This window comes from Pleurodeles waltl, chromosome 3_1 (genome assembly GCF_031143425.1).
Source record: "Pleurodeles waltl isolate 20211129_DDA chromosome 3_1, aPleWal1.hap1.20221129, whole genome shotgun sequence".
Taxonomy (NCBI): domain Eukaryota; kingdom Metazoa; phylum Chordata; class Amphibia; order Caudata; family Salamandridae; genus Pleurodeles; species Pleurodeles waltl.
In genome coordinates, this window is record NC_090440.1 from 561109693 (window position 1) to 561132626 (window position 22934).

General features: G+C 43.5%; 1 protein-coding gene across 3 annotated transcripts in view; it reads right to left on the reverse strand.

The window, feature by feature from the left end:
• Positions 1–22934, reverse strand: part of GOLM2 (golgi membrane protein 2) — a 446718-nt gene that overhangs the window by 145950 nt on the left and 277834 nt on the right. For all 3 annotated transcript variants that reach the window (XM_069222964.1, XM_069222962.1, XM_069222963.1), the window contains exon 7: positions 16250–16333. In XM_069222964.1, the coding sequence (XP_069079065.1) occupies positions 16250–16333 (84 nt within the window). The remainder of the gene's footprint in view (positions 1–16249; positions 16334–22934) is intronic.

Consider the following 22934-nt stretch of genomic DNA (forward strand, 5'->3'; position numbering starts at 1 on the left):
GGCATTCCAAACACTTTTAGCTTCTCATCCCCTCGAGATTTATCATGAGGCCTTGGAGGTAGGAGAGTTGCCGCCCACTCTCTGCAAAGCAGTGAATACCCTGCTACACGAAACCAGGCAAAGATCCCACACTTTGAGGCTCTTACAGACAATTGTCTCTCCTTAGCTTTCACAATAAGATACTAGCGAAGCTGCTAGCCATCCGACTATCCTTACTTCTAGAAGAAATAATCTTGCCGGCCCAATCGGGATTTGTGCCACATAGATCAACGTCTCTTGGCTGTATTTGCCACCTTACATAGAGTTTCGCCTACCATCCCTGAAGCGATTGCTCTGCTTGATGCGGAGAAGGCATTCAACTCTCTAGAATGACCCTTTCTATAGGCTGTACTCCGTAAAACAGGTATGCCCCGCAGCTTCACATCTTTAATCATGCTATTATCATATTCTTCCTCAACCGCCCACCTTCGGATAAATGGCACATTAACGCCCTCCATTTCCTATTTCCAGAGGGACGAAGCAAGGCTGCTCCCTCTCCCCCTTGCTCTTTTTACTTGCATTGGATCCACCTGTATGACATTTACCCGACAAACATCTTCGTCGCGGGCTACAGTTCAAAACAGGCCCCTTGCTGATCTCTCCAAGTGCGGACGATATCCTTCTGTTCCTACGCCATCCCGCAGTCAACCTAGACTCAGTGCTCCGAGAAATATTGTGCTTTGGGACGCACTCGGGCCTCAGGATTAACTGGGGTAAATCTGAACAATTTCCCCTCACAGTGTCTACTTCTCCTGTCACAAGTCAATACCTACTCTCTTGGTGCGACAACCAGGTCAAATACTTGGGAGTTTATATTCATAGAGACGGCGAGCAGGCAATACACCTTAATTATGATACAGCATGGGACAAGCTTAATGTCCTGACTGTACGCTGGATTCGGCGTCCCTGTCAATGGTGGGACGCATTGCTTTGATTCAAATGGTTGTGCTCCTGCAATTCTTCTACTTGTTCGTAGATGTTCCCACTCCCCTCACAAATTCCTTCTTTGTGACTTTTCAGACTTCTTTGATGTGACTAATTTGGGCGGGCTGGATCCCACGCATCCACTGGGAAGTCTTGGTGCTCCCATACGAGTGTGGGGGCTTTGGCCTTCCTCATTTCCAATTATATTATTTAATAGCTCAATGCCACTATGCTTATAATTGGTATCTCCCCGATTCCCGACTGCCTTATGCAGTCCCGGAAAGGGACCTGGTGTTCCCCCACTTATCTCAAAGCTCTGCTCCCGACCGATGTCCTGCTGCACCTTACGGACATTCAGCCGTTAGCTACGACTTGCTGGGCGTGGCACAGTCTGGTGCACCTCCTGGGGAGCACCATGCTGTACTTCCTTTGAATGATAACTTGTGGTCGCCACTCAAACTTGAAAAATTGGTACTCGCTACATTTGACTCACATACCTTAGTCAATATAGAGGACCTGTTCCCCGACCATGTCTTTTCGTGTATGGGAGATGCTTGGTTTCATGGCACAACTACGAGGGACCACTTCATCCTCAGTTGCCTGCAGAGTACACTGCACAAACAGATTGCCACTCATTCGCTGGCACGGGCCGACTTTATCCCCACCCGTGCAGTTCCTACAGTCTTCACAGCCCTGACAAGCTATGCACTGAGCCAAGCAGGGTACCCTGGCCTTTGCAATGTAGCCAACCAGGACCTTTGAACTGAACTACTGTAACTGTACTGTAAGACCTCTATTGTGGCAATCAATAAAAATTGGTACATAACACTGTATAAAATCACAGTATTATAAAAAGACAATATTATAAAATGGATAAATACAAACTGTAAAGGGCACAGGAGTAGGTTTTGTGCACAAAGGACACAATTTGTAGAGATCCAGCAAGGACAGATTTAACCCTCTATTGTACAGTTGTATTGAGGGAGTTCATGGCGTCATGCACATTTTTTGTAAATTTCTTAAACCGGGCAAAGTCCGTCAGCCTGTTAGTACTTAGGCAGTAAACTCTGGCCTGCTTACAGGTATGAATACTGAGAATGAAGAACATTGGCCTCAAAGTGAGTCATGCTTTTTAAAATGCTGGGCAGCAGCATAAAAGATGAAGCATTGATCCTCGCCTGCAATCACAAAATCTGCAATCTTGAATGTTCGATTGTTTCACCCAGTTTACTCTATTTTCTCAGAATGGAAGGATCATTAGCCTAAGGCACAGGATGGAATGTCAAGTTTTTCCATTTAGAAGCTCTTTGAGATAGGGCTGGATCTTTGCGTATTCATAAGATTTGGTGACTAGAGGTGCATATGGAGCATCTCAAATTTTCTCGATGTAAGCTTTACGGGAAACGGCCATGGCTTGTTTTTTTCAACATTGACCTGATAAACTAGGTGTGAACGCAGAGTCGGAGTCAAGGCTGATCTTTAAGTCATTAGCTGTAGCTACTAAATATAATCCCCAGTGATTATTGACGAATTTATAAATGTGAAGGAGGTACTTCTTTAAAGTTCCTGGGTCTGTAGTGACTAGTGAATAATATTTGATGTGCGATGCCTTACATTCCAACTCTTGCCTGATAAGGCTGAACTCCAGCCATAACAGCGACTGTCTTGTGTATTTTGGTAAAGTACATATCCACCTGTATGCCTAGCACTGTTCCATCACTAGTGCAGTTGATAGGTCCCCAGTGTAAGTTTGAGGACCACAGAAAACAGTAGGCAATAGTTTGGTGTGCACAACTCAAATTACTGCCTCAGCCAAGGGACTATAAAGTTGTTTGCTTAATTTGCAGACAGCAAATAGGACTGCAGCTGCTCTTTTTTGTGAGATGCTGCAGATGCACGCTATGCTTAGGGTTATCAGAGAACCATACTTCCAGGTAATTGTAGTTTGTTCAATTATTGGACTTCATTTTTCCTAGTCTCCATTGCGGAGTCGATTTGTGTTTGTAATTGTTGAATATCATAACTTTGGTCTTTAGACCATTGGCCATAAGCTTATTGTAACCATTATATGAATTTAGCTGGTCCAGAGGTTTCTGCAGCCTGTTTCTTGTGTGGTCCAGAATGATACGATCATCTGCATATATTAAAGTACCGGCAGTCTAAAAGACCCAGTCCTTGGCGGTACTGTTTTAGCTTTTGATATGACTTGCTCCAAGTCTGCTGTTTATTAGCTGAACCGAATTGGTACTAGCATGCACCCCTGTTTCAAGCCTTGTTATGTCTGCATTTCAGATGTAACCCTATTTCGTTTGTCAAGCCCATGTTTGAATTGAGAGATGTATTTGCCATCAATAAAGGAGAAGGAATTTCACGTTGTGCTAATTTTGACCAAAAAACATTGCTTTCCACTCCTATAAAATGCAGGGGAATAATCAATGAAGCAGGTGAAAAGCGGATGATTAAAAGATTTCATTGTCTGATGAACCAAAAAGGATAAAGTGACCATATTGTCTATGGTTGAGGACTTTGACCTAAAACCAGTCTTGACGTCGGGAATAATATTTTCCTCTGCAGATCATTCCTCAAGCTCCTCCAGCAAATATTTTTGCGTATGCTTTTGCTTCTACATCTAGCAAGGCAATTAGTCGATAGTTCGATGGGTCGTTGGCGAGTCCCTTTTTGTGGATTCGGTATAATACGGATCCCTCTCCATGAATGTGGTATATGAGCAGACTGGCAGCAATAGTGATAAGGAGGGCTGAGGATATTAGCCCACAGCTCAGTATTGGCCTTGGAAACTGACCCAGAGAGTAATTTTGGTGCCCGTTCACTCTGATTGTTTTTAAAACTTTGCTAACAGCTTCGTTGGTAAGCTTAGTTAGTTGTTTGTTGTTCACAACCAGTATTTTGTATGATCTCAATGTTTGTTGTTTCTGCTGTCCCGTTGAGGAGATGCAATCGTTTCATAGGACTGCTGTCCGCCAGGGTTTGTGAAATGGTTTGTGAAGCTAATTTTTTTTGTCATTCTATAAGGCCTCAATGTGTTTAACCCATAATTTCATGGCAACCCCATTTCCCCATAAACCCAGTTTACTTTTTAATTTGTAGATATGTCGCAAACGTTTTGCCTAGTTGTGAGGGCCAAAGAGGGAATGGATGGATGGTCTACACCCATTCTTTTTTCAAATATTTAGTCTTAGCAATCCATATTCTGATGCGCCTTCCTTAGTGTAGGGACCCTTTGTTTCAAAGTACTATTTGCCCCATGTTCTCTCATGGCTATCCTTCGTGCCCTGCTACTTTTTCGAATCTCCGTAGGGTGCCATAGGTTTTAGAAAGTCCTTGGGGGGCTTTGTATAGTCGAGAGGTTTCCTGTCTACCTTATAAAGCCTGATACAGGGTTTCAGTTATATAGCCCTAGGATGATGTCAGTCTTTGACCTAAGTCATGATCCTGCATGTATTTGTCCCAGGTAAAAGCCACCTTTCACTGACTCACTAATCTTGCTCCATTTAAGCCATTTTAATGGCACTTAGGCTCTCATGAAGACCCTGGCAGTCTTTTGACCGCCAAGGCTAATGTGGCTGTATCACCGTCAACGGGCCTGTGGTGTATACCGCCACTTTATGAGTGTGGCGGGTTGGCTGCTGCCAACCCGCCACATCTCCACTCATACCGCCATGGCCGTATGAACCGCCGGGCCGGAGATGTACATCTCCCACCCGGCGGTCCACAGCAGACCATTGGCGGCATTATGAGCTGGCCTACCACCATGGTTTCTGGGGCGGTAGCACCACCACGAAAACCATGGCGGTAGGGCTACCGGTGACAGGGAATTCCTTCCCTGTCACCGGTAGACAGCTCCCCCCTCTCCCACCCCCAGCAAGCACCTGTTCCACCCCACACCCCTAGCAAGCACCGGACCCCCTCGCCCCTACATACATAGCACCCCCCACCCTCCTACTTACATGACGCCCGCATACATCGCACACACCACACATACTCCCATTCATTTACACTTCCAGACATTCATCCACTCACACTCATCCATACACGCATCCACTCACACTTATCCATACACACATTTGCTCAAAAATACTCACATGCATTCACTCACACATACTCACACGCATTCAGGTATGAATACACACAAACATTCAAACATGCATACACACTGACATGCAGACACGCATGCACTTCAACATTTGTACACACATTCACTCACCCGCATACAACCACGCATAGACAACACTCACAGTTGCATTTACACATGCGCAAACACATTCTTACACATACGGCAACACCACACACACAAACAACAACCCTCGCTCTCCCACCCCATTTCCCTGTCGGATGCCTGACGTACCTTGTTCGGCGAGGAGGTCGTTCAGCAGGGAACAGGAAGGGGCGCTGCCACCGCCGGCAACGCCCCACCAGCAGGACACCGCCAGGCCATATTAATGGTCTTAATCTAGCTGGCGGCGTCCTTCTGGCTGGGCGATGCAGGTGGTAGCAACACAAGTGCGCCACCATCCACCAGCATGGCTACTGCCGGATTTCCGCTTAAAGTGTGGCAGAAATCCGGCAGTACCCATTATATGGCAGGCGGTCTTCTGGCGCCTGTGGCTTTGGCGGTCTCGCTTAGAGACCGCCAAAGTCATAATGAGGGCCTTAGTGTTCGTCTCCTCGAGTCTCACCTCCAACATTTAACTCTGTATGTTCTCTGGCAATTAGTCAGAGGCAGAAATGTTGTGGAAGGTGATCTCTGACCTGTATTTGTTTAATTTTGTATTGTTTGTAACTGTGATGTATACATGATGTGCAAAAGTGTAATCCAAAGTGTAAGTGCCTCTAAACGTAGGTGGTACCTTTTTGTCATTGTTAGGCTGGCTTTTGTTTGACTGCAACAGGGCTAAGTCGTAGGCCAGCAAAAGGTCAGTAAATTTACCATCTGGCTGAGCTTTCAAAGATGGGTTTTGTTCTTTTACTTAAAGTGAAAACAATTGCAGCAAGTGGATTGTGCACACAAGGTCTTCCACAGGACATCAATAGTCATACAGCAATATTGTTTTATTACCCTTATGCAACTTTAAGTGTTAACCAATAATATAGCTCTTGGCATACCAGCAATGTTGCAGCCATCAATTGTCATGGCTTGCAATGAAGGGCTGCTGGAATCAAAGCTTCTGACTTCAAGATTCAATGTAGCAGAGACATATGGAAAGTCCACTGACTGCCACCCAAAAGAGTAAGGGGCTCATTATGACCCCAGCGGTAAGTGTAAATGTGGAGGTAGTACCGCCAACAGGCTGGCGGTACATACCGTCACATCATGAGAATGGCAGGTTGGCTGCAGCCAACCCGCCACTTCTCCACTCATACCGCCATGGCAGTATCAGCCGCTGGGCCAGAGATATCAATCTCCAGCCAGGCGGCTGGCACAGTATCGCGGGCGGCATTATGTGCCTGCCTACAACCATGGTTTTTGTGGCATTAGCCACGAAAACCATGGTGGTAGGCCCTACAGGTGACAGAGAATTCCTTCCCTGTCACCGGTAGGTGGCTCCGCCACCCCCAACACACACCTGACACCACCACCCCATTCCAGCCAAAGCCCCACCCCTCCCATACAGACACTAACCCCACACATTCACTCAGACACACATACACAACACCCCCCACACTCCCATCCCCCCAGTCGTAAGCCCGACCTACATTGGTCGAGGTCTTCCAGCAGGGAACAGGAAGGGGCACTGCTACCGCAAGCAGAACACCGCCAGGCCCTATCACAGGTCATGATATGGCTGCCGGCGTTCTACCGGCGTGGCGGTGCAGGTGGTAGCAGCGCCACCTTATCATTGTCTGCCACCATGAAAACTGCCGGATTTTCGCCCTTCTTGTGGCGGAAGTCCAACAGTGCTCATAATATGGCGGACAGATGGTAACCCCGGTGGCAGTATTTTGGCAGCCGTAGGTGGTTTTTACTGCCAAAATCAAAATGACCACCTTACACTTTATTGCTGGCTTAAGAAATTAATTAAATCCTGCTATGGGGACAGGGTCAGTCGCCCAGGTTTCTTGCAAACATATTATGTCCCCAGTGATGATAAAATGGTATGCCTCTCGCTGAGCCATTAACTGGCAGAGACCAGCAATGTTCCATAATAATGTAATCTCTTGTTTAAATAATTCTACCACTTTCAATACTTCTCATGATGGAAGTCTGACTGTGATAGGCCTTCACTTTTGCATCCTGAAAGGCGTAGTACTGTGGTGATTTTTACATGCCACTGCTAGATGTGTGGAGTGGTTGCGCCCTGCAGCATTGAGGCTAGCCCACTTGAGTCTTCTTTGTTTCCTGAGGGTCCCTTGATATAGACAGTATGTTAGCCTGTGTCACTTTTGCGGTAGCAGACCCTGTCTGAGGCATTTTTGTATGCGTTGGCCTTCGAGGCACTGTGAATATTCCTTAGCAAACTTGTGAACCAGGGCTCAGTCTGTTCCGTATCAGCAGTACTGTCAAAGATGTAAGGGTATTTCATTTCCTTAACTTCTCATAAGTCAATACCCTAGTTCTCACACTGCATGCTCACTGAGCACTAACTTCACCTGAGACGGGGAGCTCCAGATCACAATTGTCTCTTCTATTTGTGGTGAATAATCCAATCATAAAAATGTAACTCTCTGTATGTCTTTGGATTGTAGGTATTTGAAGGAGAGAATATTGCATAGCAGCCGCAAAATACTTACTCTATTGAGGATATCTATACTACCCTTTGAGATGTATTGTGAACACAAAATAAGTGGAGTCTCCTTACTTACTTGGTCCCTGATGGTGGAGAGCTCTAGTAACTTGTTCCTGGGTGCTCTTAGCTGTGTCTTGGGTGACTGAGGTAACCTAATAACCACACTTGGGCTCTTATTGTATAGGCACTCCACATTTGTGCCATTAGTTGGTGGCTGGGGGAGGGGATCACTAAATGGGTATGATAGATTAATGGACTCTTATGGATGCATAGATCTGTCCATTAGGGGATGTATCCTGCTCTCGAGCTTTACTACTACACAACAGTTGTGCCCCAATAGATGAGATAGCTGACCAGACTCTTCCATACTTGTTTGTCCGGCCGGGCCCCTAGAAAATCTTGCACCACGTTAAAGTGGAATACTTATGGAGTGGTTGTGACTGGTGTGACAGGAATAGTGTGTGGTGCTTGGTTGGCAAGAGCTGAGTTCCTTATTCCAGCTGCAGTATTTTAATCATCATTTTTGGCAGGTCCTAATGTCTGATCTTCCTTCATTTGTGAATAGCAAAAGATGGGAAATACTTTCAGATGTGATATAATGCTGTTGGTGGCATTACCTGCTAGCCCCTTTTTGTTTAGTTTGTCAAAACCTTTAGGGTATTTTTTCTTTTTTTTCTTCAGTTTTTTTCCTTTCTTTGTTAAGAATTTAATAGTTTGAATATTAAATTTCAGCAGATCGGCACCAGTTTGTTGCTGTGACATATCAGCAGGAGTTGCTGGCTTCGGGCCCTCACAGAAGTTGTCTTTAGCAAGATGTGTCACGGGTTGCCATTTTGGGCATCACTCGACACAGGATATTTAAATTCTGTAGTGGGGTTCGCCTCCCCTCATTTTCCATGTGGGTGGTAAAGGGCAGCTCAGGTGCACCTGCAGTGACCCCTTGGTTGGACCTATGCAGACTGGTTTCTTTTCAATTCTCCACCATTAATGATCAGAATTGTGGGAGCGTAGGCAGTTTGTCAACTATTGGAGCACAGACAATTCCAATTTTGTTTTAGAATATTAAATTTAGATTCCAAATTGGCAATTTTTTAGTCAATGTTAGATATAGAGTTGGAAACTGATTTCACTAGATCACTTTGCAGCTTGAATTTATGTGATTGCCATGTAAGAGTGTTTGCAGCAGCTAGCTGTGATTGACATTAGAGTAGTTTTCCATAACTGTACAGTGACTGCTCAGATGTATAGCATGTGTAGAGACAAGAGTGGAATACAAAGAAAGAGCAATAGGGCCAGTTGATGAAGATACTTTGTGTTTTCCTGAGACTCCCATTCCCTGGTCTCCCAGGTTCGCTCCCTTTGAAATTAATGCCAGCATCAGTGAGGGTGTTCTTAAAGGAGTACTGGACAGCACAAATTATTCCCTCATAGCCTAACTTAGGGCAATGTCTGAGTCCGATTTGTATTTCAAGAAATATTTATGGACTAGAGTGGTAGTTTTTCCGGTGGTTTTTTGATGACTTGATGTAAGCCCTCCGCCGGATGGTTTATAATCCCTGATATCCATGTGGATTCTGTTAAAGTTGCAGCACCCTGTTTAATGGGAAGACAATTTTTTTTATGGATCTCATATACTTCTGTCACATACTAGAGATTCTGTTGAAGAATTTCCACTTTGAGAGGGAGCACAAAGGGACACAGGAAGTCTCCTGCCTCCAGCTCAAACTCTGCTCCTTAGTTGGTTTCCTTTTTTAATTATGGTCATTGGCTTCACTACCATATATGAAGGAATGAAGGAATGAGGGACAGATGCTGATTTTCTTCTGTAGTGTGATTTTGCTTCAATAGGTGCTACCGCCTTCCTTGATTAAAAACCAAAATGGGCTTATTACGGGCCACGTGGGCTAAGATGCACGGTGCACAAGCACAGAGTGTCTGCACAATTGAGGCAAGGGGCACAAGCACAGCACTGTACGTGTGTGTCTACTAAACAGTGATCCTTTTTCCCTTGAGTTGCTTAGGTAATTTTGGTTGCTTGAAGTTAAATGTTTAGTCTGCGATTTTTTGCATTTTATACAAAAAAAAATTAATAGTGGCTTTTTGAGGATTTATGTGCCCTGGCAGAAGCTGGAAGAAGCTATTCAAACTACGTATGCACTCTACCCCATCTAGCACATTGCCCAAAGAGATTCCCAGCTATCTCTAACACAGCTAAGCTGGTTAATGTAGACTTGAGGCAGACTAGACAACATGCGTCAGCAAGCGGAAAGTGGTGGACTGAAGAAATTGCACCACTGGTGTAATAATTTGACATGATAATCAGCGGACGGTGAATTGTAAGGGGGTGTGATCGTTTAGCAGGCATGCAGTCCCTCACACCAGCAAGCTGCACCGGCCCAAATGCCCACCGCTTCCACTTGCAGAGGGGCTCACTGCCAGTGCCTAGCACATACAGGACAGTCTACTCCATCTTCGCCCTCGCCAGTGGCCGCAGTGCTGTTCAATGCCACTCCAACTTGCTCTTCTGGGTGGCAGAATGCAGGGAACACAGGGTTGGGTGCCTGCAAGACAGGGTTCTGAAGCTCCCCCGGGAGCAGGGGGAGACTCAGCAGTCAGCTAATCACTCTCCGCTCTTGGCTCAGTGTGCACGCCAGGATGGAGTTAGTGACGTAATGTCAAAATGGTCCTGCCCGTGAGGAAATGAGTATTACTTAGCCGAACTGAACTAAACAAGGAACTCCAGAAACTCCTCTGCCTCCACCTCCTCCTGAAGCTCAACCGGACATTCTTCTTTAGCTAACTATCTTGTACTTGTCCTTTATGTGTGAAAGAATTGTGCAATGTTACTTCTGCTACTACCTGTCTTTTACCTGCCATTTATGTTACAGGGTTTGGTTGCTGTTGTACTTATTTTACCTTTAATATGTTGCACAGATCAGAATGACTTTCCAAAATACAAAAGACATATGATTTGCATTACCAATGCACAATGTGAAAGAAAGAGTGAATGCTCACACAATATATGAGCAGAGATTACTTTTCATTTTACTTATAAAACACACAGTTTTTGATATGCAGTAGATAACTTTGTTAAGTTATAAACCATCGCTGACAAGTGGCTACATGTCATGTGTATCATTTTTGGCCAATTCTGGTGTTTTAGCCATCAAAACTTTGCATGCTGGGGATTTGAGCCCATGATGAAATTGGTAGAAACAAAAACTACAAACTTCACAATGCAATATGTTATTGTCTGAAAAGCCAGGAATTGCTAATGCTAGAATATGTCATAGTGCCAACTGGCACTAGCAGAATTGAGAAATGCAAATTAAAATATAGACCCTGACTTTCTGCCTTTATTCAAAGAGGTAATCGTAAAACAGTTCCATGGGTGAGAGGGCAGAGACATTTTTTCAAATGCTCATGCAAGCTTCTCACAGTTAATGCTCTAAAGTAACACTTCTTGAAAACCAGCATGATAAAGAACACGTTTTGAAAACAATGAGAGCAAGCAGCACTCCAACGTGTCGCAAGAGACACACAGAAATGTCAAACAATCTGCTGACACCCCACTCCCTGAGCCCATATTGAGCCTAGAGGGTGGTGCGATTTAGGGTTAGCACTCAAAGAACCACTGTGATGCACCCTGCCAGGAATAAGTGCTGAAGGTGCTGCCCCATGAGGACCACTAGTGTCCTCAGAGGCAGCCAGCAGCCAGCAGTCAAGTGAGCTACTTCTAGTTTGTACCCCTTCCCTGCAGAGCCCCATTCAATCCCAGAAAAACATTAAAGTTGTTGTTTGGGTTCTCTTGGATTAGGGGTTCATTGAATAAAACCAAAAAACAGGGAAAGCTCAAAGCAAAAATGTTGTGATAGGAAAGCTGGCCCGAAGAACTGTGTGTACTGTAACTCCTCCCTTAATTCTATCTACCATAAATCTGCATTAGCAGGAAAGAAATACAAAACTGGACTTCTTATTAAGTATTGCTCAGTAAAAGTTGTATCTGTCATACTTTGACCAAACTGGTATATATATCCAGAGGCATAAACTTAAGGCAAGTTTAGAAAAAACAAAGTGTAGGCGAAATGCTTGAATTAATCTCAGCTACTGGTAATTGCTAAGGCATTGCAGTACATTAATTTTCGCCCACTATGCCACCACAGAAAGAGACCAGGTATATGCAAATCAGACAGGAACATTTAAATACTAAAGAACTTCTCACAAGGATGCGCAATAGTGGATTTGTAAGATTATATAGAAATGATTACACAGTACTAAATGTTTCCATGAAGGCAAAGCACAGGAGTATCAGATTCTAAGGACACAGAGGAACAACAATTCAGTACAAGAAAATGCAAGATCAATGTGAAAAGTATAAAGTTAAGCCACAGTAATATTAGAATTTCATGGATGCACCTTTGGCCTTAAGAGACTATGGGCCTCATTCTGAGGCCGGCGGGCGGCGGTCGCCGCCCGCCTGGCGGGAACCGCCATATGGCCTTTCGACCGCGGAGGCCATTCTGGCTTTCCCGCTGGGCTGGCGGGCGACCGCCAGAAGGCCGCCCGCCAGCCCAGCGGGAAACCCCTTCCCACGAGGAAGCCGGCTCCGAATGGAGCTGTCGGAGTGGGAAGGTGCGACGGGTGCAGTTGCACCCGTCGCGAATTTCAGTGTCTGCTAAGCAGACACTGAAATTCTTTGTGGGGCCCTCTTACGGGGGCCCCTGCAGTGCCCATGCCATTGGCATGGGCACTGCAGGGGCCCCCAGGGGCCCCACGACACCCCATACCGCCATCCTGTTCCTGGCGGGCGAACCGCCAGGAACAGGATGGCGGTATGGGGTGTCGGAATCCCCATGGCGGCGCAGCAAGCTGCGCCGCCATGGAGGATTCCTGAGGGCAGCGGAAAACCGGCGGGAGACCGCCGGTTTTCCCTTTCTGACCGCGGCCAAACCGCCGCGGTCAGAATGCCCTTGAGAGCACCGCCAGCCTGTTGGCAGTGTTCTCGTGGTCGTTGACCCTGGCGGTCAATGACCGCCAGGGTCAGAATGACCCCCTATATTTTAATCATTTATTAGCATTTTCATGTTATTCTTGTTTTAATACATCTGTATATTATCTGCAAAATGTAATGGATGTATGCTTGGGACTGCCCTGTACAGTCTGAATACTCAAATTCTGATTAAGGACTGATGGCTGGAAATTTGTCAAAAATGCCAGTAAAGATATTTAAAAAAAATTAGCACTTTCATGTAGGTTACCATCCAGTAACTTGGTTTGGTCCATTTTTATTTGCCTGAATAGCATAGATACATGTATTGTGTGTTACGCCCAATTACAGAGATTAACTTTAACAACAACCCCTCCCTTCCTTTTCCCTCACTGGTCTTAAGAGACTCTAAATAAAGGGGTAAGAATCTAAATAAAGGGGTAATTGATTCCATTAGCATAAATAGGGAGACGCAACCGCCCAGAACTACCTTTAGGCAAGCAAGGTATAATTCACTCGCCTGAGCCCCCAATACCAGAAAGTCTTTCCTCAGATCCTGTACAACTCACCTTCTTAAAACTGTGGCGTGGATGACATTTGTAAAGAAAAATAGACTCTTAATTCACATCATATTACCCTTCTTTTTGCCCCTAGCTGAATCAAGCCATATTGAATTAATGAAACAGTACCTTCACAGGTCCCACTACTGCATTACTTCTCATGAGCAAAGAAACAACCTTTACAAAGATGGGTTTCGTATCAGTGTGACAGTCCATTTCATTAGAAGAAAACTTTCAACTGAAGTCAGCAAGACTCATCACAATAAACCAAATCATCCCAGTGCAGCAAGCAAATGTTGACATTCCTCCTGGTATTCTCCAGTCCTACTTTGGTAACAATTATAAAGTACATCACTAATTATCATAAGTAACTTTGGCCTCTTGGTGCTTGGACTTCAATGCGTCAAGAGCTCCAATCCTTTTCTCCGTTGCCAAAGTGAATGCCTTCATCCTGCAATCCTAGAAGGCTTGGCCTCCAGCCTGCTTTTGACCACTATCGCTTTTGCTTCAGTTCCATGTAGCTTTTTATGGACATTAGCTAGTGACTCCATCAAAAACCTTTTGCCAGCTGGATGACAATCTGCGACACATACAACAGCACTCTTTGTTCCAAATTTCCCGTGGCTTGAGTGGAGAATGTAATGACTGTAGTGTTCCATGAGAGTTAAAACCTTCAGTTTCTTAGCCAATGAGAATTTGGTCCATGTGGGACAATGCCTATTTGATCTTCCCATGGACTTTTCCTCAAGGTTGTCTAGGTGTTATAGTGACACACTCCACAGCTGAAAGTATTGATATGTCTTCCGGATTTCAATAACTCAATGCTACTGAAACAGACAGGGATTGAACGTCTTCTAAGAGAACACTGGAGTAGATGAAAATAATGTGGGTTGTGTTCTTCTCCATCTCCTGGTTCATCATCCTGTATTACCGTTGCACCAGCCAGTTCATGTACAGATTGGCCTTGCTTTTTGTACCATAGACCATTCTTTTCATACTAATACTCTGTTAGAATGTCACTGCTGCAGGTGCTACTATTACTGATTCTAGGTGGACATGGCTCCCAACTTGGAATCGTCCTGGTTTCAAATATGAAAATGTGAGAAGTGGGTGGAAGGATACAAAACTGTTCAGTGCTGCAGGCTTAGCAACTTGATTCCTGCTTCCACCAAGAGTGGAAGCTTCATTTCAGTCACCACAAGGAAGCGGCATTATCCTGAGTCACTTAAAAGTGTCACCAGTCACCGAAGGAAAAGTAAATGACATCTTGGAAAGCAAAGACAGATGTCCTAATGACGGCTTATGTGACCACATTCCTCATACATTTTGTGGGGGTTGGAGGATATATAAATTTATATATGTGCCTGTAGCTCAATGTTGTCAGGTTTCTTGGAGCTGCTCTCGCTGATGTGGGGTATTGAGCGGCCTGCAATTATTATTCTGAAGGTCTAGTATCTAGTGAGATTCAATGGTCTAACTGTAGTGCAGCTGGCCACTGCATAGTATATAAAACGATTCAGGGCTGCAAATCTTAAACAGTATTAAAAGTTTTTAGAGCTTTGCACAAGCCGTTTAATGGCATGCTTTAGAAACTTCACAGTCCTGCCATTAAACTATGCCATACACTCTGTTTTAGAAGATAGCTGATGGTCACAAAGCAGTAACCAGTGAAGACAGTTTCAAAACATTCCCCAAGTCGTTAGGTGGCAAGCTCTAAAAAGGTCATCATTCTGAAAGTCAATAGACAAACTCTGTCCTAAGCAACTAATTGCCCCACATCGCCAACTGTACTCATAACTAGACCTCTAAAGAGGGGTCTAGGCAGTGTAAGTCAATGTATTCCTAAGCTGAGAGAGGCAAACACAGGTGTTCAGACAGTACTCCATACAATCTACAACACTCACAGGTTATGGTTGTCGTTTTTGGTTTACTGGATTGATGATGTCTCACTTGTGATCATTTTACCCATGGCATAATGGGTCTTGCAGTTTATTTTGGGCTTCATGGTGTGGTGTATGAACTGTTCACATTGTTTTCTACAGTCATTATGTGGTTGGCATATTGTGGTCTGCAGAGGAATGTGTTATTTGTAAGAGGAGGGTGGCCTTGCATTTATGATAAAAAAAAGTGGGACAAAGTGCAGAAGACCTTAATAAAATAAAATAAACACCTACCAATAGACGACAGCAAAGATAGGAGGAAAAAGCCTTTTTAAATGTAAACTCAATGTAATCTATGACCAGTTATCAAAAATGTTTGTTACTTTGCTAAACGTGTATGGGATAGGAGAGTAAAAGAATATTTCTAAATATTTTAGACAAATCTCACTCATACAATATTTATTAAACAAATGAGGTCGAAATTCCGATCTGAGGCTGTGAGGAAAAATATTACAACAAATGATGCAGACGTTGTCAGTCTTCTACCATTTTACAAAAATGTTATCTATTTTGTTCAGAGCATAATATGACTATGAGACATCTAAAGCTAGAGAAGAATAGTTGTTGGCTTATAACACTGGTTTATCGGCTCTGCTGTCTTCCACCGACTCCCATGCAATTCATTCAGTACACCATCGCTCTTCAGGATGCATCCATCATTTCTGATGTACCTAGGGAAAGTAATTCAATGATGGCTATCGAAAGTAGCGACTTTTGTTCTTAACGACTGCTGGAGGTTAAGGGATGATAAAAGAGATTGGGGTTGTAGGTTGAACGGTGGATACTAAACGTACTATGTTAAAAGTATTCTGGGATTCTTACCAAAAAATCCTCATTCACAAATGAACTTATGAAAGAAGTATTCAGAGCTGAGCAAGACTTATCCCTACTCACTCTACAAAACAGTGGGGAATCCAATATCAGAAAACACCCAGGTGCATCCCAAATCACAGAACGCATTGATGAAAAATTGACAACAAACGGTTTCAGAAACAAGAGCTATTATGAAAAATATCTTTATATAAACAAGTTTTCAGAAATGGAGATCTATACCTGGGACGAGTTTGGAGTCCTGTGGATGGATGTTGGAAATATTCAAAACCACCTCCGGAGCTAAATGCAAAGGCTTCTTTAAGGCTTAATAAAATAAAAAAGGAAAAATGTATTTACATTAATTGTGAACACATTTTTGTGAAGTTGCAATAAAATAAACACTGCTTATGGATAGTGTATTTAACACCTAGCATCTCACTGCGGATATTCCTACTACTGATCCCATAATGAACTTCATCCAATTCCATACTATCCAGCCCACGCCTCTTTCATTGGCTGCTCTCACTGCACATCACCACAAACACCTTTTGATGAACAGGACACATGGAAAGACCATCTGCCTGCTGAAAACCCCGAATGTATATGGCATGACCATATGCCTTATGTTTTCAAACTCTTTAGTACTGACAGTAGTATTCATCCAATGAAAAAACAGACATGGGGTCACATTTCCCAAGAATCAAAGGAGTGGGCAAAAAAAAAAAAAAAAAACTAAATGTCATTGACTCCTAAATGTCAAATGCAAAGTCCTACCCAAAAACAAGAACCTCTGGCTATAGCACTCACTTCTCTTTTTTGTTGCTGATTGCAGAAGTGTGGTATGGAAAGATTACTTACTTGTAGTCCTAGTCCAGCATCATAAGAATCTTTATTGATAGTCCTGCACTTTTGCATGATCTTCCACTGTCTGCATGGGACCTGGAGCTTAGATATGTTGTTCAGCCAACATAACACATGCTGTGAGGAATCCATTTGTCCATAGAATGAATGATAGGTCACTGTAGCAGTATATGAAGACTGGCTTTTTTAAAAAATAACCAGTGTGTAAATCCTGTTAACATTTTAATACTAAATGTCAACAACTTAGACTGAAAGGCAGGTTATAATGTGAGAAAACATGTAACTTGATACACTTCTAATGTAAAACAGAGTGAAAAAGAATCCTGTGCCTATGAGAACTCCAGATAGTCCCTCCCCAATGATGATGACTTGTTCTGGCAGCTTGCCTCACCCACTCAGTTGTTTTTAAAGGAAATATTCAGAATATCTCACTTTCCGGTGTCCAAATCAATACAGCCAGTTGTTTGTTTTAGGACAACATAAATATGACTGGTGGATCGCAAGCCGATTTTTGGTGAGTCATTAATGTCCTGGTCTATTTAAAAATTCAAAATGATTAGCCCCATTTGTGCTCCAGTGCTTAACAATGCCCCTAAGTACAGTTTTAAAGCAAACCCTGAAAATATTCCCAAGCAACACTCCAGGTAAATCTTACTGTATTTGTTAATGCTGTTTTATTTACTTCACAAAGCTATTTCACAAATAAAAGGTCACACCAGTCTCTCTCTCTCTCTCCCTCTCTCCCTCTCTCCCTCTCTCCCTCTTCCCCCCCCCCCCCCCCGCAGTGCGCTTCATGGCTGCGTGGTATAGTCACTTATGGGCAGATCAAGATCTGTCCATTATCAAAGGGTTGAGACATTTACAAACAATTACTATTATTATATTTTAAAAAAAATCCCCATCTGCCTCAAGTACATTAAAGTTTGGTGGGTCACAAACGTTTGGCATTCTAAAAATTGGGTGATGGCTCTAAAAAGTTCGGAAGCACTGTATTAGACACATTTAGTCGTATTGTTGGAGATGAGGGGCAATTAGATGTAATGCCAGCATGCAAAATTGTTCCTTCTTGATGCATTTGTTTAGTGAACGTATTTACAAGATTGGTATGAAATCTGCACGTGAGTCCTTTTTTTATTTTTTTTATTTTTTAATTACACTTTGAATACACTCTTTGGCCCTTTTGTTTGAGTGGTCCATTTCCAATGGCTTTTCTTGCTTTTTCTTTTTTCTGACAGAAGGGAGAAAGTTTACTCCCAAAACAATTTTAGACGTCTTTTTGGTATGTTGTGAAGGTTGCGGAGGAGTCTTCTCAAAGTGAAGATAGCATCCTTGAGATACAACACAATGCTCACTTGTTTAAGACTGAGGACCACTCTTCCAGATAAAGAGACACCACTCTCCCCACTAGAGTGGGAAACATTGGGGAGTGGAGTGAAGGGTTGAGAAGCTGAAGATTGTGGGTGGTGGTTTTTGAACAATTCCGCCTTTTTTTAATATTGATATTTTTGCCCTTGCTGTTATTGATTATAGGGCTGATAAGGTCATCAAAGAAATTTAAGCCACATTTGGTATTGTCACATGTCCCTGGCCTTGAGTTGTTTGAACAATTTTTTCATCTCCTCTAGGCCTAATGTACGCAATGTGTTGGTTTCACTTTTCATTTTACACATCTCATCAGCTGCATGTGGACTAGGGCAGTGGTTCCCAACCTGTGGGCCGGGGACCCCTGGGGGTCCTCAAAGCCTCCTCAGGGGGTCCGCGGCTGCTTAAAAAATTTAATAACATTAGGTCCCAGCTATCAGTGATGACTCCTTGGGGGTCCCAGTGTTCCAATAATGATTCAGTGGGGGTCCCCGGGCTCCAGTATTGATAAAATGGGGGTCCACAGAAGTCAAAAGGTTGGGAACCACTGGACTAGGGTCTTATAGATAACCAATACTGCCGGCTTAGAGGTTTCCAGTCAGTTTTGATGCAACCTTTTGCTAGGACATCATGGAATGTGTTGATGTCATCCACTGGGAAAGCATGAGATAGAGATGTGGGTAGAGACGTTGACATGTACAATGAAAGTGTAGTGTAAATGTCCCTGAGTGGAGGACATGATTTTAACAGAGTTCTGTGAATGTTTTTTTCAGGTGAACGTCTAGGTGGTATTAGACTCAGTGGAGACATAGACGTGGGCTTTGAAATCATTCTTGTGAACATTATTTTAAATATTGAGGCCTTTCTTGAAGAGGGTCTTCAAATGGAAAAACTGGAGCTATGGGAATAAAAGGTAAAGGACCAAAGTCTGGTGTCATAGGAAGCCTCATACTCACCTGCGTTTTAGCTGATGTATCAGATGTTGCCTCCTTCCTGATGACGCTTAAGACTGAGATGGCCTTGGAGTTCTAACAAATGAGTGGGTCGTATAATGTGAAAAACAAACCAGTGACAGTGAAAACAATGGTATGTGCATGGTAGAGTGATTGGATCAACTGGGATGCTAGGTGATATATTTTGACATTGTTTTGTTGACATTGTAGGTGATTTCGTTGGCCATAGTGGTGTTGCAGGGACTGTTGATGTTGACTGCTTATGTTTCATAGGTGAAGTAGGTCTTCAGTGGTATGACGTGATACAGCACACCGATGATGGTTTCCCACCTTTTGCAGCCATGGTGGGGCTGATGCCCTCGACAGTGAACCTCTTGCTGCCAATGACGTCAGCAGTGATTAGGTCAATGCCTTTTCTCTGAGGAGCTCCCTCTAAAGAGGTCCTTTTCACAGTGCAATTTTTTTCGGCAACTCTTTTGAGAGATTGTGTCTTCCGTTCCCCTTCTCTTTTTCCCCTCTTCTTCTGCTTTCATGTTTTTAATTATTCTGTGAAGTGGGATGCGCTCCCTGTCCTTAAGAGTGCGTTTGGACATCTTTTGGCCACAGGAAGAGCACTTTTCAGACAGAGATGGTGTAATGAGAGGAAAACATTGCCACAGCAACAGCCAGATGAGTAGGAAATCTATCTAAAATACAAGTATTTTCTTAAAGACCTGAGGTTTTAACACCTCACATGTGCTCACAGTTCTTTTTTTTATGGCCCTTGCGATAAGGATCTGAGTGGATGAGGCCAAGTGTTAATACAAGCATCATGGGTAGAAAGACCTTCTGGAGTTCTGAAAGGCACAAAACTCTATTTATTCTTTTTACATTAGAAGTCTATTAAGTTACATTTTTCCAAATTTTTCTTACATTTCCTTCTAAGATATTGAAATGTAGTATTAAAATGTTATCAGGATGTACCTGATAATTTTTCAGAAAACGTTCTACTCTTAATAGACTGCTACAGGGTGCAGTTATTCATTCTATGGAGAAAAATATTCCACATGCCCTATGATATGTTGGATGAACAACATATCTATAGCACAGTGATTTTGGTCCTACGATGCAGAAATGGCAGTAATCTTTACCTTATTTTCTTATATACTGGTTGCTAAAATAACATTCTAAAACTTGAATACAATTCTGATTGATTGTAATAACATTTCTGCTGCCTCGATACTCTCCACACAGATATTGGGAGGCCCACCTATCCCACCCGAAGTGCTGGTTCACAGCATGTTTTCTAACGACCCAAATAAAGGGCTGAGATTGTCATATATGACTTGCCAGGAATAACATCAGGACTCGATGGGCCTTTAACCAAGATTCTGGAGAAGTCAGAAACAGCAAGGGTGTGAAGTGTACAGTGCCCACACTTCTAGGCAGGACAGACCCAATTGGCTGACTGTCGTTTGAGCAACTCCATCTGTGCAATTTCTGATGCAAAACAGAAGGGTCTTCTAATCGAATGTGTGGGGATTAAGACAGGAGGAATTTGAGCTATCGGGCCCGGCTCGCTCTTCAGAGACACCTTCAAGCCTGTTAACACCTTTACTGCCACCGGCAAGGCCTATGCTTCCATGAAGATATTCCCAGTTAGGGTTTTTTGAGGGGTCATCTGTGGCCGTTTGTACGCAATATCTGTCTACCTGCCCCAAAGATGGTTTGTAGGAATAGAGGACAACAACAAGTGATTAAGGCAGGAAGAGGCTGAACCAGCTATCTGCAAGAGGCCATGTGTAAATAAAAGTATTTTCCATTCTTTCCTCTATTGGCACAACTGAGCGGTTTCCATTATTCCTGGATTGCCCTGTTTCAACTCAACTGGCACGGGATAACACCAGAAAAAAGCTTGGGTTCTTCAAAAAGTCTAGAGGTTCCAAAAAGAGACTTATGGTATCGAGATACAACTGAAATAACAGAGACAAAAGGGTTCTCAGTTCACAGAAAGTAGCAGAACTGACAAGCAAAGGGGCCATCACCAGGATATTGTATTCTAAATCCAATGGGCTTCCTCAGCAATAGCGTTTTGGTGAAGAAAAAAGAACATTTTCTCCGTCCGGTTATCATTGAGGTTAGACTGAGGTGATATACCACAAACCTTTTTGAGAGTACAGAATTCGAGATTAATCTAGGAAGGTCTACTATACATGCTGAGCAAGAAGGTGCATTTTTTATCTGCTTTCTGAACATGCACAGTGGTCGCCAGATGGTCCCCCACAACCCTAATGGTTTGTAATATTAGTAGAGATTAATCAGCGGCTAGCAAAGGAGATGTCCCTCAGAAAGTGGGTCTGTTTACCCCCTACTTAATTCCCTCCCTCTCTCAGCTCTGTAAGAATTATCTCCAAACGTACCCCTATTCTCTGACAATGTACCTTTTCCTCCGGATGACAAAGCAGTCAGTCTATTAGTTATTGAACCAAAAGGGAAATGGAAAAATGACACTTTTGGGAAAATTGTAGAATTAGTTATTAAGTCAGACCTTAGCAAATCATAACGGAGATTGAGACGTGGAGGTGCAGCCCCAGATTGCGAGAGGCACCTACAGGAAAGCGGTCTGCATATCAACGACCAGGAGTTCCTGGTGGATGTAACTGCAATCAGATGCCTTGTTCAGGATCTTGTCAAATGTTGCATTTTTCTCTGCATGGGCATCATATTGGGAGTGATTTAAACCAATTCCTCTTAACTATGATGTTGTTGTCAATATTGGACAAGGGACTTTGGCACTGTACGAAACAGAAGACCGAGTATGGCCAGATATGGATCCCGTGCTCATTGTGCCACTGGAATCAAGCTGCACCCTAACAAAGAGGCACAAATAGCCAATAAAAACTATACTGAGTTTATTATGTTCTGGTTCACAGTGGACTTGGCTTGGCAGTTCGGACTGGACTGTTCCAATTGGAGCAGAGCCAAGGGTATCTGCATATGGCTGAGTCTAATCTGAGGTGGCATGGAGGGCAAAGAAAAAGACTGACTTGGATGTAATTACCATTGGTGGAGATTAATTCACATATTCCAGTCATCACTTTTTTGTACTCTTGATTGTGATGTTGTAAGTGCAGCAGGTTTGTCCACACTTACAGTTCTACTGGAACCACGCTGTGCCGAATGAAGAGCACCAAAAAGGTGGACACTGGTCTTTGGTTGCTTGCATTCTGGATCAGAGAACGCCTAGCCTGCCATTACGGGCTGGAGTGTTCCTTCTGGACCAGGACAAAGGTGGATTTGCATATGAATGGTTGTAATCTGATTGGCACGCTGGGCAAAAAACGATGGACTGGGATGCGGCCCTAAGTAATACCCAATGGCAAAGATTAATTCAAGCATTCCAGGCATCCTTTTTTGTATTATTTGTTTCCTCCATTTGTGGCAATATCCAGAATACTTGTGCAGATCAGGAAACAGGAAGATTTACTGTTTCTGACTACTATGATGTGAACTTCAAAAGTGTGGATTCTAGTCACTCTGGAAGTATCATAGAATTTTATGATCCTACTCACTCAGGGTCTAGATAGTCTTCCAAATTTGATGGGGGACCCACACACCATGTTAACGGAGGGCACTTTGATGTTAGTGGCACAGTCCTTTCTCTCGCACCTTGCTCACATGGGTAGGATATACAGGTTTCTGAATGTCTTTCGGCTGCCATTTTGCCACAGAAGGGTGATGGTCGGTGTTGGGAGAGTATGTAGCTTTTT